Source organism: Neofelis nebulosa, chromosome 3, assembly GCF_028018385.1.
Source record: "Neofelis nebulosa isolate mNeoNeb1 chromosome 3, mNeoNeb1.pri, whole genome shotgun sequence".
Classification (NCBI taxonomy): domain Eukaryota; kingdom Metazoa; phylum Chordata; class Mammalia; order Carnivora; family Felidae; genus Neofelis; species Neofelis nebulosa.
This window is the reverse complement of record NC_080784.1, coordinates 139,991,581-140,007,162: the sequence shown is the minus strand read 5'-3', so window position 1 is coordinate 140,007,162 and position 15,582 is coordinate 139,991,581. Positions and strand designations below refer to the sequence as shown.

Sequence of the window (15,582 nt, the reverse complement as noted above, 5' to 3'; positions counted from 1 at the left end):
CCTCCCAGCCTCTCCCACTCAGCCCCTGAGTCTGCTCTGAGACTCACCTCTTCCCCAGTTATTGAACGACTGTCCTTTGGAAGAGGCAGTTGCCCTCCCTAACACCTCTCTACCACCACACAATCTCCACTGGGTACTAGTCAACTCTGTAGTAGGCCCAATAGATATTTTACCCACATGATAGCATGATAGCAAGAAAGATACACCCATATACACCTGTCAAAAACAAGGAGTGAGAATAAGCATCTGGGTTGATGCATCACATGCCTCTCCCCCCTCGCCCCCCCCCCCCCCCAGATTGGAAGAAACAGTCTCTAGGGCAGGGTCTGTTCTCTGTTTATATCACTCCTGGATACCACTCCTAGATAATGTTTGGTGCAATTAGGTACCCAATGAATAACTGTTGTGTCAAAGAATGAATAAATAAATTCAGTGATTTCCCCCACCTCTTAAAATCTGAATTGAAAGACTAATTCAGTGCCGTGTTCCACCCCTAATAAATTCTGATTTTTAAGGACATCATCAATAAAACCTCCATTGATCAAGCTCCAGTATTAAATTCTCTCTGCTGTTCACTTTCTGACATAAACACTTAGACATGCTAACCTGGAGCGATAATCAACTAAATGTAGTTGTATCGCTGTAGATGGGATCGCCCAAGGCCAAGAGCAATCCTTTCGAAACTGCACATAGAGTCACTGAGGCAAAATGAGGTCCCTCTACTCAAAACAAGAGAAATGCCATATTTAGCAAGAGCTAATATTAGGAACCTACTATGTACTAGAAATACAATAAGCACATCATTTATATTATTTAATCCCTAGAACAACCCCAGAAGTTGGGAATTATAATTCTCATTTTGTAGATTTTTTTTTCAAACATTTATTTATTTTTGAGAAAGAGACAGAGTGCAAGCAGGGGAGGGGCAGAGAGCGAGAGGGAGAGACAGAATCCCAAGCAGGCTCCGTCCGCACTCTCAGTGCAGAGACTGACATGGGGCCAGACCCATGAACCATGAGATCGTGACCTGAGCTGAAGTTGGACGTTTAACCGACTGAGCCACCCAGGCGCCCCTCATTTTGTAGATTTTAAAAATAAGACTTGGAGGGGCGCCTGGGTGGCGCAGTCGGTTAAGTGTCCGACTTCAGCCAGGTCACGATCTCACAGTCTGTGAGTTCGAGCCCCGCATCAGGCTCTGGGCTGATGGCTCGGAGCCTGGAGCCTGTTTCCGATTCTGTGTCTCCCTCTCTCTCTGCTCCTCCCCGTTCATGCTCTGTCTCTCTCTGTCCCAAAAATAAATAAAAAACGTTGAAAAAAAAAATTTTTTTAAAAAAAATAAGACTTGGAGTGTTTTTACCCATGGTTACTTGTACAAGAACTTAAAAAGCATAAATTTTGGAGCCAGGTTGGCTAGGTTTAATTTCTGATCGACCTCATTCTAGATGGATGTCTTAGTACATTCAGGTGGCTATAACAAAATATCACAGGCTGGGTAGCTTATGAACAACAGAAATTTATTCCTCATGGTTCTGGAGGCTGGAAGCTTGACATCAGGGTGCCCGTGTGCTCACATCTCACTGTGTTGCACACATCTTGCTGTGAGGAGGGGCTAAGGAAGTTCTGTGGGGTCTCTTCTATAAGAGCATTAATCCTACTCATGAGGGCAGAGCCCTCATGACCCATGCACTTCCCAAAGGTCCTCCATCCTAATATCATCACCTAATATCATCAAATTCCAATTTGAATCTGAGGGGGGCACAAATACTCAGAGCACAACACCAGGCAAACAGAGCTTAACACATCTCTGCCTCTGTTTCCCCATCTACGAAAAGGAACTAATAATGGTACCAGTTGCTAAATTATTATCTCTCATCTCCAAACCCTTCTTTCTGTAACCTGGTTTGTGATCTAGGCCTGGGGTTCTGAGAAACACATTCCTGCACAGTCAGCTGGCTTCTTGTTAGTTCTGCCAGTGAGAAGCACTAGAGGGGGTGCAGAGGGGGAGAAGCAAGAAGGAACTTGCTCCCTCAGCTGTGCTTCCTCTGGGCCTCACACCAGCAGCATTATCCTTCTGTGCTTCCTGCACAGCCACTGAGTCCAGTCTGGCCACACGTGCAGACTCCGCCTCACAGCATGCTGGCCAGCGCCCGCTCCTCAGAGGTCTGAACCTCAACTCTGTGGGGCCCTTCCTCTAAAGATCTAAGAAGTTTTCATAATCCCATCTCTTCGTCTTATTCCCTCCACCCTGGGGGTGATACCTGCTTCCTGGAATTGCTCCCCACCCCCACCCCTATAGTCTTCTTTTTGTTTATTTAAACTTTTTTTAATGTGTATTCATTTTTTAGAGAGAGGGAGAAAGACAGAGCACGAGCAGGGTGGGGCAGAGAGATTGGGAGACACAGAATCCGAAGCAGGCTCCAGGCTCTGAGCGGTCAGCCCAGAGCTCGACGCAGGGCTCAAACTCACAAACTGTGAGATCATGACCTGAACCAAAGTCGGACACTTAACCAACTGAGCCACCCAGACGCCCCTTTGTTAATTTATTTAAATTCAAGTCAAGGGCAAAAATGCTCTATGCCATGTAGTAATGGTTTCAGGAGTAGAACCCAGTGATTCATCACTTACATATAACACCCAGTGCCCCTCCCAACAAGTGCCCTCCTTAATGCCCATCACCCATTTAGCTCATTTCCCCACCCACCTCCCCTCCAGCAACCCTCAGTTTGTTCTCTATATTTAAGAGTCTCCTATGATTTGTCTCCCTTTCTGTTTTTCTCTTATTTTTCTTTCCTTCCCCTATGTTTTGTACTCTTCCCATTACCTAGTTAACAACTTTACAACCGGGTAACAGTTCTTCATATTAAATTTTCTCTGTTCAAATCACTGGTGTAATTTCATTCTGCCAACAGACCCTGGGGATACACGAACACCTATGTCAGAGGGCTGTAGAGAGTATTAAATAAGTTGATCGTTGGAAAGTGCTCAGAACTGTACCTGGAGCACAGTGTTTGCTCTATCAGTGTTAGCTGTTATTAGCCGGTAAGTGTTGAGGCTGGGCTGGAACCCCTGTCTGCCTGTCTTCTTCCCAAGCAACATGATGCTCTGCTAATAAAAACAGTTACTATGTACTTAGGCACTGGGCTTAGTGCTTTCACAGATGTTACCTCTTTTAATCTCCTTAAGCACCTCTTAGATGCTTTGCATTCTTGAAGTGTTTTTTCTCTAACAATTAACATCAAGAAAGGTATTCTGAGTTAACTCGTCCATTATCCTCAAAGGTTCAGCAAGTCCTCCAACAAGTTCAAACATCGACATTAGAATAATTTTTTAACATGGACTTCTCCAAATTCTAATAAATCTATTTATATCATTGCCCTATGTATCACCAGGAATTAACATAATTTAAATATATGTAAATGTGTATGTCTGTGTGTCTGAGGATTAAGATTTTGGAATTTCAAATTTTCTATTGTCTTGATCTAAAGTATCAATGAAATAATATTAGGATTTTAAAAATTAAATGCCTATTTTGTGCTAGGCACTAGGATATAAGTGTTTTCACATATGTTATCTCATTTTATCCTTAGAATATACTACACTAGTAGGTACAATCATCTTCTTTGTACAAATGTGTCCAAGGTCACATAGCTAATAAAGTAACAGAACCAGGGATTGAAAGCAATTCTTTCTAACTCAGAGCTCATGTTTTAGCCAATTCGCCACAGGTCATAGGTGAGGGTCATTCTCCATAACAGATCCTGAGAGAATAAAGTTTAGTGGACACATGAACTGAGATAGAAACAAATTCCTTCATTGCCAAGGGCTTAAAAAATATGACAACTGAATCTGGCACATTATCTTCTGACCTTGCTTTCAGAATTGCTTGTAAGCCATGAGAAATTCTCAGCTTCTGTCACTGGGTTTCCAGAATCTCTCTTGTTCCATTTCATTTCAAGGATTTCTTCTCCCATTTCAGGTTTGCTATTGTAGAAGCAAAGTAAATGAAAATTCCAAAATACCTTGTTTCTGGGAGTATCCTTACCTTCAAAAAAGAAATCATTCTCTTTTAAAAAAATAAATAAAAGCATCCACCAAAATAATTCTTTTTTACAGAATGATGCAGAGGGGAAAAAAACATACCTTTTGCTTCGTGCTTGATTTCAGGCCGACTCGGGAGTGACTTTTGGACTAGAGGAAAAATGAGAAAGAAATCTATGAAGCACCCAGTGAAACAGCAGGACTTATTCTGAAGTCATTTCTTTTAGAAGGTATAAGTTTTAAGTTAAAATCCTCTTCCCTATCCTTCCCTCACAGACTCTAGAAATCTAAGAACGGAAGCACAGCATAGAGTTCCATGTTGAATTTTAGTCCCATGTTGAACAGAGACTGTGGAAGGTCTGGACTGTGGAAGGTCTATCTCAGTTCATGTGTCCACTAAGCTGTGAAGGTGTACCTACACTTTGTCAGTGCCTTGCTCATAGTGACTGATTCAGCATCTTTCCTAGAGGACGCTGCAGAAACCACAAAGTGTAGCATGTGAGGAAATAACCCCAGCTGTAATGAGGCAAAAGGAAAAAGGCGGTGGGGGGGGGGGGGATGAATAAAAGAAGAGGTGTGAAAGAAAGAAAGATGAGGAGGGGAAGGGCACAAATGCTCTGTAAAATGGAAACGGACAAAACAGGAGCAGAATGAGGAAAATAGTACATTGATGGCAAGATTTCCAAGTGCATTTCTATAGGGCAGAATTTACTCTCTGCTAATTTAAACACATTTTCATTACATTGAAACAAAACTCTCACAAACATTAGTTCTTAGAGAAGACTTTTTGTTTTCCAGTTGGTTCATGATTATCTAATCTTATTTGGAATTAGGAAAGGTAAAACAAGCATTAATCTATGCATGAGAATACTTTGGTATGGAATACCAATAGGATTTTTCTCCCAATGAGAAAAAAGCAAAAGTCAACCTTACTATGTTTAGAATTCAGATAGTGAATATATTTGGCTCTAAGTGCACCATGAATCAAAGTTAACTCTAAACCAATTACCACAATATAGCTAGAAAAATGTCTAATTTGGTAGTCCTCACATTGTTGGATCTCAGGATCCCTTCACATTCTTAAAAATTATTGGGGCTCCCAAAGAGCCTTTGTTTATTGGGTTATATGCATAGGTAGTCACTGTATTAGAAATTGGAACTGAGAGTTTTTTTTTAATGTGTATTTATCAATTTGTTTTAAAATAGCAATGAAAAACCCATTACATGTTAAATAAATAAAATTTATTTATGTATTTTGTGTCTATCCCTAAATACAAAAACAATTAGTCAGAAAATGGCATGTCTTTATATTTTTGCAAATCAGTAATGTTTAGCTTAAATAGAAGACAGCTAGATCCTCATATTTGCTTCTGCATTTAATCTACTTTGATAAGAATATATTTTTGGTTGCATTAAATAAAGAAACTTCAGCCTCACTCAGATATGTGGTTGAAAAAGGAAAGAGCATTTGTAATAATCCATTCAGATAATAGTGAATATTCTTCTCTGATAATATGCAAAAACTTGACAATTATAGTTTCTTAAAGGTTGGTTGCAATAAGAATCTGAAATCATATAACTAACTGCTACATAAGAATTTGCTGGTCTATCTTGCACTTTTTTTTAACGTTTATTTATTTTTGATAGAGAGAGACAGAGTGCAAGCGGGGGAGGGGCAGAGAGAGAGGGAGACACAGAATCCAAAGCAGGCGCCAAGCTCCGAGTTGACAGCAGAGTCCGACGCAGAGCTCAAACCCACGAACCCCGAGATCACGACCTGAGCCAAAGGAGGATGCTTAACCGCCTGAGCCACCCAGGTGCCCCTATATTGAACCCACACATAGATCTTTCACCCACACATGATTTTGTAGCATCATGTATTATTTCATTTGGAAAAGAGTGGTTCCATGAATTATGTAGGTTTCCCAAATATTGACACATTTCATTACGTAATATGAAAGAAATCACATTTGTTAATCACCAACCTCAGTATAAAATCTTCAAATGTTGGTAAGCTATCAAGCTCACAGTAACAGATACAAGTGTTCCAAAATTCCAATTTTCACTTGAAAGCTTGAATTCTATCATGGGCAACAAACACTGTCAGTCGCTTTTCATGAAGTGACAGGCTCACTTCATTCATTTCTGTGAACACGTCTGCCAGCCACACGAGTCTGAATATAACCAGAGTTCATCACTCGTTCTTTGAAGTTAAAATGGTGTTTCATGAAAAAAAGAGGCTACTTTGGCTCACAATTCAATCATACCAGTGCTTTCCTTCAAAACAGCCACTGGAAGTTGTATGCAGCAGAGTACTTTTATGCATACCTCCCATTTTGTCACCTATCATCCTAAGAACAGGTATACTCAAAGGCTGAAATATAGCAAACCTAGTAATTTTTACTATTTCAACAAGGGCATTTTTAAGTGAAACTGGCATTTTATTTCCTGCAATGCAAATGCACTGTGGTGAAATTATATAATGACTACTAGTACAGCTTTGGTGCTACTGCCTCAATTCATGTGGAAGCACCAGCAGTTCTGGTCAGCCCTGCTCTTGCACAATCAGTGCAGATGTCATCCAGTTTAACAAAAAAAAAAAAAAAAAAAAAAAAAAAAGGAAAGATCTTAATATTACTTATGAAGAGAGTTTGGCTTCTCAGATTTCCTTTGAGAACCACCATTCTTAGTCATTTAAGCAGTTGAGTCTCAGTAATTAGACTCTCCCACACTCAAAGAAATGGAGCTTAGGAAGAACAGAGCCTATGAAAATCAAGGTCTCATTGTCCCTTCCTCCTTCCTGCTGTCTTAGAGGAGAGAGAAAAAGAGACCAACCAGGAGTAAGCATCCCTGCAATGGACAGAAGCCAGAATGGGGAGGGAACCTGATCATAAATCTGCAGTGTTCATCTTGCACTTATTTACACAGCGGTTTGAAATCTAGACTATTATGGGGTGAGTTGCTTCCCCCCAAATTCATTTGTTGAAGTCCTAACTCTCAATGCCTTAGAATGTGACTGTATTTGGAGATAGAGCCTTTAAAGAGGTAAGTCAGATAAAATGAGGTTCAGTGGGTGGGCCCTAATCCTATATGATTGATGTGCTTGTAAGAATATGAGATGAAGACACAGACAACATGCACCAACAGAGGAAACCATGCAAAGACAAGGAAGACGGCCATCTGCAAGCCAAGGAGAGAGATCTCACCAGAAACCAGTCCTTGCTAACACCCTGATCTGGAACTCCTAGCCTCCAGGACTGTGAGAAAATAAATTTGTGTTCTTTAAGCCACTCTGTTTATGGTATTTTATTATGGCAGCCCAACAAACTAATATTACATAGACCCTGACAAATCCTCCTCAAAAAGTCAAGAATCTAAAATGTGGAGGTCCAGTAAAACCAAATCCTGAGTAAAAAGGGGCCATTAACATCACATTCACTGTCAACCACTTAACACCCTAAGGCAGAATGTCTGCATCAGCGGTCCTCAAACTTCAGAGTTCATAAAGATCATTTGGGGGGCTGTTAGCCATGCAATTTGCCAAACCCCAACTCCAGAAATTCCAAATCAGAAATTCTGGGTGGTCCCCAGGAATGTGCATGTTAATGAGCACCCCAGGGAATTCAAATAGATACATGGTACACAAACTACAATTTGAGGAAGACTTGCCTGCCAAGGACAGCAATAACTTGGGATGAGAAGTAAGAAAATACAGAAACTGGCACAAATTCCCTCTCACTTTCTCTTTGAAGAATCCAAATACATGAATCTCTTTTTCCTTTCCCTTTTAAATGCCTGGTGTTAAAATTCTTAATTTGGTTGAACCAGTGGGTGGGCAAGGATAATTGAAACGGGCTGAATGTTGGTAAATTACTCAAACAAGTCCAAAAGTAGCTTTGCAACAGTTTTTCAACCTTTCCAACTTAAAAACATAAGCAAACAAATTCTGAGTTTGTTTATATTTTTAGAAATTTAGAAATTGGGTTTTTATATCATATTCTATCCATCATCCATGGATTCAGACTTTGTACTCCATTTAGCCATGAGAATAAACCTGAGCTAAAGGACAGGCTTCCATTTATAAAGGGGATTAAAAGTTGTGATGGTTAATTTTATGTGTCAATTTGACAGGGCTAAAGGACACCCAGATAGCTGGTAAAATATTATTTCTGGGTGTATCTGTGTGGTGTTTCTGAAAGAGATTAGCATTTCATTCAGTTGACTGAGTAAAGAGATCCACCCTCACCAGTGGGGGTGTAGTGGCAGGGGGGACGGTAGCTGGGGGCACATCTTCCAATCCCCTGGGCTTCTGAATGGAGCACAAAGGAGAAGGAAGGACAAATGATCTCTCTCTTTTCTTCTGCTGGGATATCCAGCTTTTCCTGTCTTCAGACACAGGAGCCATGGTTCTCAAACCTTTGGACTCCAGAACTTATACCACTGACCCCCTAGTTCTCAGGCCTTCAGACTCAAACTGAATTATATCACCAACTTTCTTTGTTTTCCAGCTTACAGATAGCAAACTGTGGGACTTTTTGGCCTCCAAAACTGCATGAGCCAAGTCTTTTAATAAATTAATTTTTCTCTTTCTCTCTCTCTCTCTCTCTCTCTCTCTCTCTCTGTGTGTGTGTGTGTGTGTGTGTGTGTGTGTGTGTGTGTGTGTGTGTCCTACTAATTCTATTTCTCTGGAGAACCTTGACTAATACAAAATCCAATCCAATTCCAGAGAAATAACATTTTCATTTGATATTAAATGAGTTTTTGGGTCTCTCCTGGTCAATGTCTTATCTAGACAGAATGGAGGTTGGACCTTGTAAAAGTTGACCTGCATTGTACATATCATACTATACATTCAGTCCCCCATTTACAAACCTGTAGCCTTCTAAAGATTTCTTTCATTAGTTAGGTATTAAGGACTTAGAGCTTATTTTCCCCATAGAAATAATTCTACAGGCTACAACACAAAGGCCTATTTAATGCTGAATATAACTAAGATGCTACACAATTTCAATAAAAAATAGTATACTATTTTGTAACAGTCATACAAAGCAGAAAAATGATCAAGTCAATTAAGAAACCATTTTGTTTTTCCCACTAACAGTATCTTCAAAAACTGAATGAATCAAAAAACATATTTAATTTGAAGAGGATAGAGACTAAGGTAGAAATTCTGGAATTCTGAAGAGGCCTTGTTAGAAATGTCAAGAAATGTTATTTACTACTAATACGTCTGATGCCCTCACCCTCCCCTCCCAAGCAGATAGTTTTGCTTTTCTTGATGCAAGTGCATCCCCAGCACTACTCTGATCTTTAGGAGCCATAGGGTCACTCAGGACTAAAAACTGGCAAAGACTAGCAGAAAAACAAAGTAGGGTGTCAGGTAGCTCCCTGTAGCAGATGACACTGAGCCCAGGCCAGCCCTCACTAGGGAATGACTACTGCCTATTGTCACCTGTATCTCAGCTTGAAGAACACAGAAATGGGGGAAGATCATCAAAAGAGGGAAAAAACTGGGACACCTTGGTAGCTCAGTCAGTTAAGCATCTGACTTCAACTCAGGCCATGATCTCACGGTCGTGAGTTCAAGCCCCATGTCGGGCTCTGTGCTGACAGCTCAGAGCCTGGAGCCCGCTTCAGTTTCTGTGTCTCCCTCTCTCTCTGTCCCTCCCCTGTTCATGCTCCGTTTGTCTCTCTCTCTCTCAAAAATAAATAAGCATTAAAAAAAAAAGAAAGGAAAAAGGAAAAAAAAAATTTCTCAAACACTTGAGGAAAATTAGGAAAGAGAGGATAGAGCAAGGAAGAAAAAGAAGAAACAAAATAAAGATAATAGCAGACATCAGCAAATCATGTTTTTAAGCACTTACAATGTGTTCCTGCCACACCATCCAACTTACATTGTTTTACATGATATTCATAACATGGCTAAGAAATGAGTATAATTATGTTATTATCTCAATTTTATCAATCGGAAGACTGAGGCACAGAAAGCAAAATAATTTGCCCAAAGTCATAATGCTAGTAAGTGGTAGAACCAAGAGTTGAACCTGTCTGTCTGATTCATGGTCTTAAACACTACCATTTATATGAGAGAATTGCCCAAGGAAGAATGAGGAGAGTTCAGAGTAATGAAAATCACAAAATACACAGAAACTGTATTGCATGCATAATTACTTCAAGAGGACGAAAGGATATTATGGAAAAGAGGTAGTTGATCAGAAATTTACCCAAGTCAGACTTGAGTTGGTATCAGTGGCCAAGGACCCCAAGATTGTGTTTTGGAGCCAGCAAATGACAAGAAGGGAGGGAGAGAAGAGAAGCTTTGTGGTGAGGAAGGTTGGGGGAGGGTGATTATGTAACTGGTACCACAGATACAAGACACATTCACAAATTGGGTGTGCCTACCTTGGGGACCATCTGCATGGTATTTTATTGTAAACTGCAAGACATTTAAGTGAAAATAGTCTACGTACTGAGGCCTACCCTCCACCCCCACATACACATACATACACACACACACACATACACACACACACACACACACACGAGGCACCAACAGGAAAAAAAAAAAAAACAACTTTATAAAAGAAATCCAGGATTTTCTTCTACCATCCAATTATGCCAGCCTATCCTGGACTTCTGACCTTAACTCGTGTAAGTCAGTGGTAATTAAAATAGTGTGTTCTGTAAAGTTACTCCAAAGTTGAAAACAGCAAGGGGTGAATGTGACTGTTTTCCAGACCCATTTATGAAAATGAGTATTCTGACATCTAAGTTCGCTGTTGTGACTGAGTACATTGTGTGCAGGACTTTAATGGAAAACAAAAGGGAATTTAAGTGATCTCTCCCAGCAGATATGACCCATTTTCCCCGCCCACATTGGAAAGGGGGCTCCTGTGCATGATTCCTCTGCTACATCTAGCAGAATTAGGAAATGTTTTGGTTTGCCCTACCCACATTAAGAATTCAATTTAAACCCCAGGATAAAACTGACAAGGGAGCACTCTTAAATATGGACTCTGGTCTGAGTTCCCTTAATTGGAGCTACAGGGTAATTTAATGGGATCACTCTGCAAATGGGGTGCTTAGCAACCCAATAACTCATGGGAGTGCTTGCCTGCTCTCTTAGCAGGCTGTACTCCGAAGTGTCACCCCATGTTCAGGGGCTGGAACAAAGGACACCTCTGAGCTGATCTGACATTAAGAAAGCCTACTCCATGTCCTTGTCTGTGCTTGCTTCCCAGAACAACACAAGAAGGAGTGGCTGAAACGGAAAGTTTCCAGAAATAAGAACGTCTGCCACTTATGATTTGTCCAGTGTTAATGGTATAGTCAAGACTGCACAGTCTTGAAAGACGATAATGCCGTGACCTTTGGGTTGTTTTATTATTTGATCGTCTTTGGAAGAAATCACAAGGACAGTTTAATTCAAAAGGCCCAGGACATTGTGAACTGTGATTCTTTCATAAGGTAAGGAGGGATACCACCTCCTTGATTGAAGGCAAGGGGAAAGTATCTGACTCTCCCACATAAATTTAAGGAGTCTTTCCTTTTAGAGGACTATCTGTATACATGACTGGGACAAAATTCCTCTCTGGTCACTGAGCTGCTGCTCTGATGTTGTTCTCTTTCCACACCCCGGGTCACTTGACATCTGGGGGCCCAATCCTATCTATAGGGGAGATGACTGGACGTTCTAATCTAGGAGCAATGGCGGGTCAGCATCAGTTGCCGTGGACATCTGCTGTTACCGTTTGCCCTTCCTTCTGCTAATAATACTGTAACGCTGTATTAGTCAGGCTCCCAGCAGGAAACAGGGAGCGCCCTGAAGAGGGTTTAACGAAGGGATGTTATACAGAGGTGAAGACAGGATTAAGGGAAATCGGTAAAGAATGGGGACTCACTCCAGCTAACAACAGTGGCAAATGATTATCACTGCTGCCCCAACAGGGCCCAGGGGAGGGTTTTGTGCCAGGATTGAGAGCTGCAGATGTCAGAGAAGGCTCACTGCTGAAGCTCAGGACTGCCAGACTGCAGCCCAGCCAGCCAGGAGCCAGACAACTTAGCCCTTTACCCTCTCATCACCTGGTGCCACTGTCCATCGGCCAAACCCAAGTAGAAACCAGAGGACAAGGGAGTGAAGGTCAGTAGAGGCCAGCCTCCCTGGGAGGAGCAGAAAGAAGACGTCACAAGTGGACCTGGAGGGACTATGGGACACCTCTAATACCAGCACTTCAGTCTTTTGTTAGGAGACGTCACCTCCACATTCCTTTCCCATTGTAATTAGTAAACAGTTTGCGATGATAGTACATACATACCCGTTTTTCACAGCCATCAACTTTCAATTTGTGTCAATTTCAACTCAGGCTTCCCTGATTTTACTCAGTGGGCATTAACCTGTTGCTATCATTATTTATTTTGAAGCTCAAGTTGTCCCATGTGTGGCCAGTGGGAGCCCTTTACACTGCTCCTGAGTCATTTTAACGTATGTCTCGCATTCTTTAGCCCTTCCTTGCTTTCATGCACAAAATGTTCCAGGCTCAACTTGGGTCTTCCCTGCCCCAGCCCTTCACTCAACTATTTCCCCAGGAATCCCTGGCTTCTTTTAGTGAATAATAGTATCTAGAAACATAGGTACATAGATACACACACACACTACCGCATATACATGCACATTTACATTTATATTTGTTTCTACATCTATCTATTTATCTATATCTACCTACTGATCAGAGAGTGAAAAATAAAATTTCAATCCAATCTAACAGGGTTGCATTTATTTTTCTCCCTTTCATATCTGAAACACGTTTCTCTCACAGTGAGAACCTGGCTCCCCTGTGAAAGCCCTTCACGCTATGCCTGGACTTGCACACCTCTTCCCAAGCCACTCCACCCTACAGGGAGAGCCCCCTCACCCTTCTCAGGCTCTGACACCTTGTTCTGGGATATCCCCTTTCACAGGCACCCTCCTCACCCCCCTTGGGCTCCACGCCAGGCCCTCCATTGTGAGCATGCTCCTCATCCTTCCTGATCTCCAACAACTTGCACTGACTACTATCCTCACCTCACATGGGCTTTGACACAAAACACTGAGCAGCCCTTCTCCCAGGATGCGCTGCCAAGATCACCCTCTGCTGGAATGCTCTCCTTACCCAAAATGGACTTCATCACTCCCACGTGGGCACCCTTCTCACCCCTGCTGGGCTCGAACACCCTGCTCTGTGCCACCACAGCTCCCCACCCCTGCCCCCCTCTTAGCTTGCTAAGTCCCACTTAATGGCTTTTTGGATGGAATAGTTCAGAAGAGAGAAGAAAAAAAGGGAAAAAGAAAAGGAAAAGAAAGAGGAAGAACAGGAGGGTTAAGTTGACAGAATAGAAACCAAGCAGCATTACTGGCTGTGTTACCACCATCATGATGAACTGCCTAAGGATGACGCCAATACAGGGAAAAGCAGAGTGAAGACTCGCTAAGAGATAGATTTCCAACATCTTTAGAACACCTGGGTCCAGCCACGCCTGAAGTCAGGTATACTACCAGATTTTCCATTTGTAAAGCAGTACGTTAAAATTTGTGCTCAAGCTATGTTGACTTGCGATTTCTGTCACTGGCAAATGGAAAAATCTCAATACGTAAAGTTACTCTAGTTGTAAATCCAATCCTTGTCTTGCGGTGCCATAATTCTAATAACTGACCAGGCTTCTGTAATATACCTAATACTAAGTGCCTATCATGTATCCAGATAAAATAACTGGATTTTCACCTTAAAAACTTGACAACATACCCACCATACTGTGAGTGAGATCACGTTATTGTCTCCCTACCCTTCAAGCAGCACCTGGCCGCTAGTATGTACGCCATAAGTATTTGTTGACCCTGGCATGGGGCTACACCTTGCTTTTTATAGGTCACACTACAAACTGAAGTCATGTCCCTCAATCTGAATCTGGAACTCCATGCCCATAGAATGCTCACAGACATCCTAAAGCAAACCACCTGCTTATATACTTGAACTGTTACACATTCTCCTGATAATCATGGTGAAAACGAACACCATTGCGCTTTTTTAAGTGCCATGGACTTTACATACGGTATCTCATTTAATCCTCGCAAGAAGCTGAAAGAATAGGTACTATAACTGTCACCCCTATATTAAAAAGAAAACCAAAGCCCAAAGAAGTTACCTGATTTGCCCAAAGGCACTCATCTAGTCAGTGTCTGTGCCAGGATTTGGACTCAGTTTGTGTTCAAAGACGCCTTTCTTGTTTTCTTTATTTTATCTCTGATTTTTTTTAAGTTTTCAGTTATGGTAAAATACACATAACATAAAATTTACCGTACCACCCATTTTTAAGTGTACAGTTCAATAATGTTAACTGCATTCACAATATCGTTCAACCAATCTCCAGAACTTTGTCATCTTGCAAATCTGAAACTCTGCACCCATTAAACAGTTCCCCATTCCCCAACTCCCCTAGCCGCTGGCAGCCACAATTCTACTTTCTGTCTCTGAATTTGACTAATTGAGGAACCTCAAGTAAGTGGAATCATACAGTATTTGTCTTTTTGTTACCACCTTATTTCATTACCATGATGTCCTCGAGGTTCATCTATGCTGTGGCACATATGAGGATTTTCTCCCTCTCTAAGGTTGAATAATAGTCCACGGTATGTACGCACCACATTTTGCTTATCCATTCATCCACTGAGAGACACTTGGGTTGCTTTCAAAAGCTGCCCTTCTCAACCACTCCACTTAATCGTCTCCCATATGCTTTGCTATCTGCTTTCTACATTCAGAGCCTCTGCTAGGACTGCCCTGTGATCACCTGGGTTCCCTGGTCCGCCGATCTGCCTTGTTCTTTCTTCCCACAGCCAGCTGGTGCCTCTACCAGGCAACCCCCCTTAGCACCTGTTCAGCCCCAGGATAGGGGAGGGCTTTAGCTCTAGGCTCCAGTTTTTCCCTGTCTACTCTGGTTGCCGTGGCTCACTGCTCCACGCCAGCCCTCTCGTGAACCGTGTCAGCTACAGAGAACAGGATTTCTAAGGAGTGGTACTCCCTGGCATACAAATTACTTGGGAGATGAATCCTTCCTATCTCTTTTGAACATCCCTTTCAGCATGCCGCTGACTGACGCCGGGAAGCTCCGATTACTATTAATAACTCTACAGTAGAGAGGGGAAGAAGGAGCTGTGCTCAAAATAAAACAATGATGAACCCAGTGCACGAATAAGGCCGAGACAAATGATTATAATGTATTCTGGATCCGTATGTCTCCAAAGCTAATTAAGGTGTAGAATTCACACACTGAGCATTCCTTGAAAACACAGCGCCCCAAGGAAAACACTAATAAAGACCAGATATTTTTACATTATAAATTCCAAGGCAAAGGCTGTGTCTTACAGGTCTTCACTTACAGCTCTCTGAAGGCACACAGTAGGCCCTTATTCATTCATTTGACACATGTTTTCAAGTTTCTACTCTAAAATAGGCATAAGCTTAGTGCAGAGGATACACTGGTGAATCAAACAGACAAAGGCCTGCCTTC

At 41.8% G+C, this 15,582-nt stretch overlaps 1 protein-coding gene across 4 annotated transcripts in view; it reads right to left on the bottom strand.

Moving 5' to 3' along the window:
• Window positions 1-15,582, bottom strand: part of RASGEF1B (RasGEF domain family member 1B) — a 580,386-nt gene that overhangs the window by 461,105 nt on the left and 103,699 nt on the right. For 3 of the 4 annotated variants that reach the window (XM_058722120.1, XM_058722117.1, XM_058722116.1), the window contains exon 2: window positions 4,141-4,188. Coding sequence is in view for 2 of the 4 variants with exons in the window: in XM_058722117.1 (XP_058578100.1) it covers window positions 4,141-4,188 (48 nt within the window). In the remaining 2 variants the exon portion in view is untranslated. Of the gene's footprint in view, window positions 1-3,866; window positions 3,982-4,140; window positions 4,189-15,582 lie in introns of all 4 variants that reach the window. The other variant, XM_058722118.1, reaches the window with a different exon arrangement.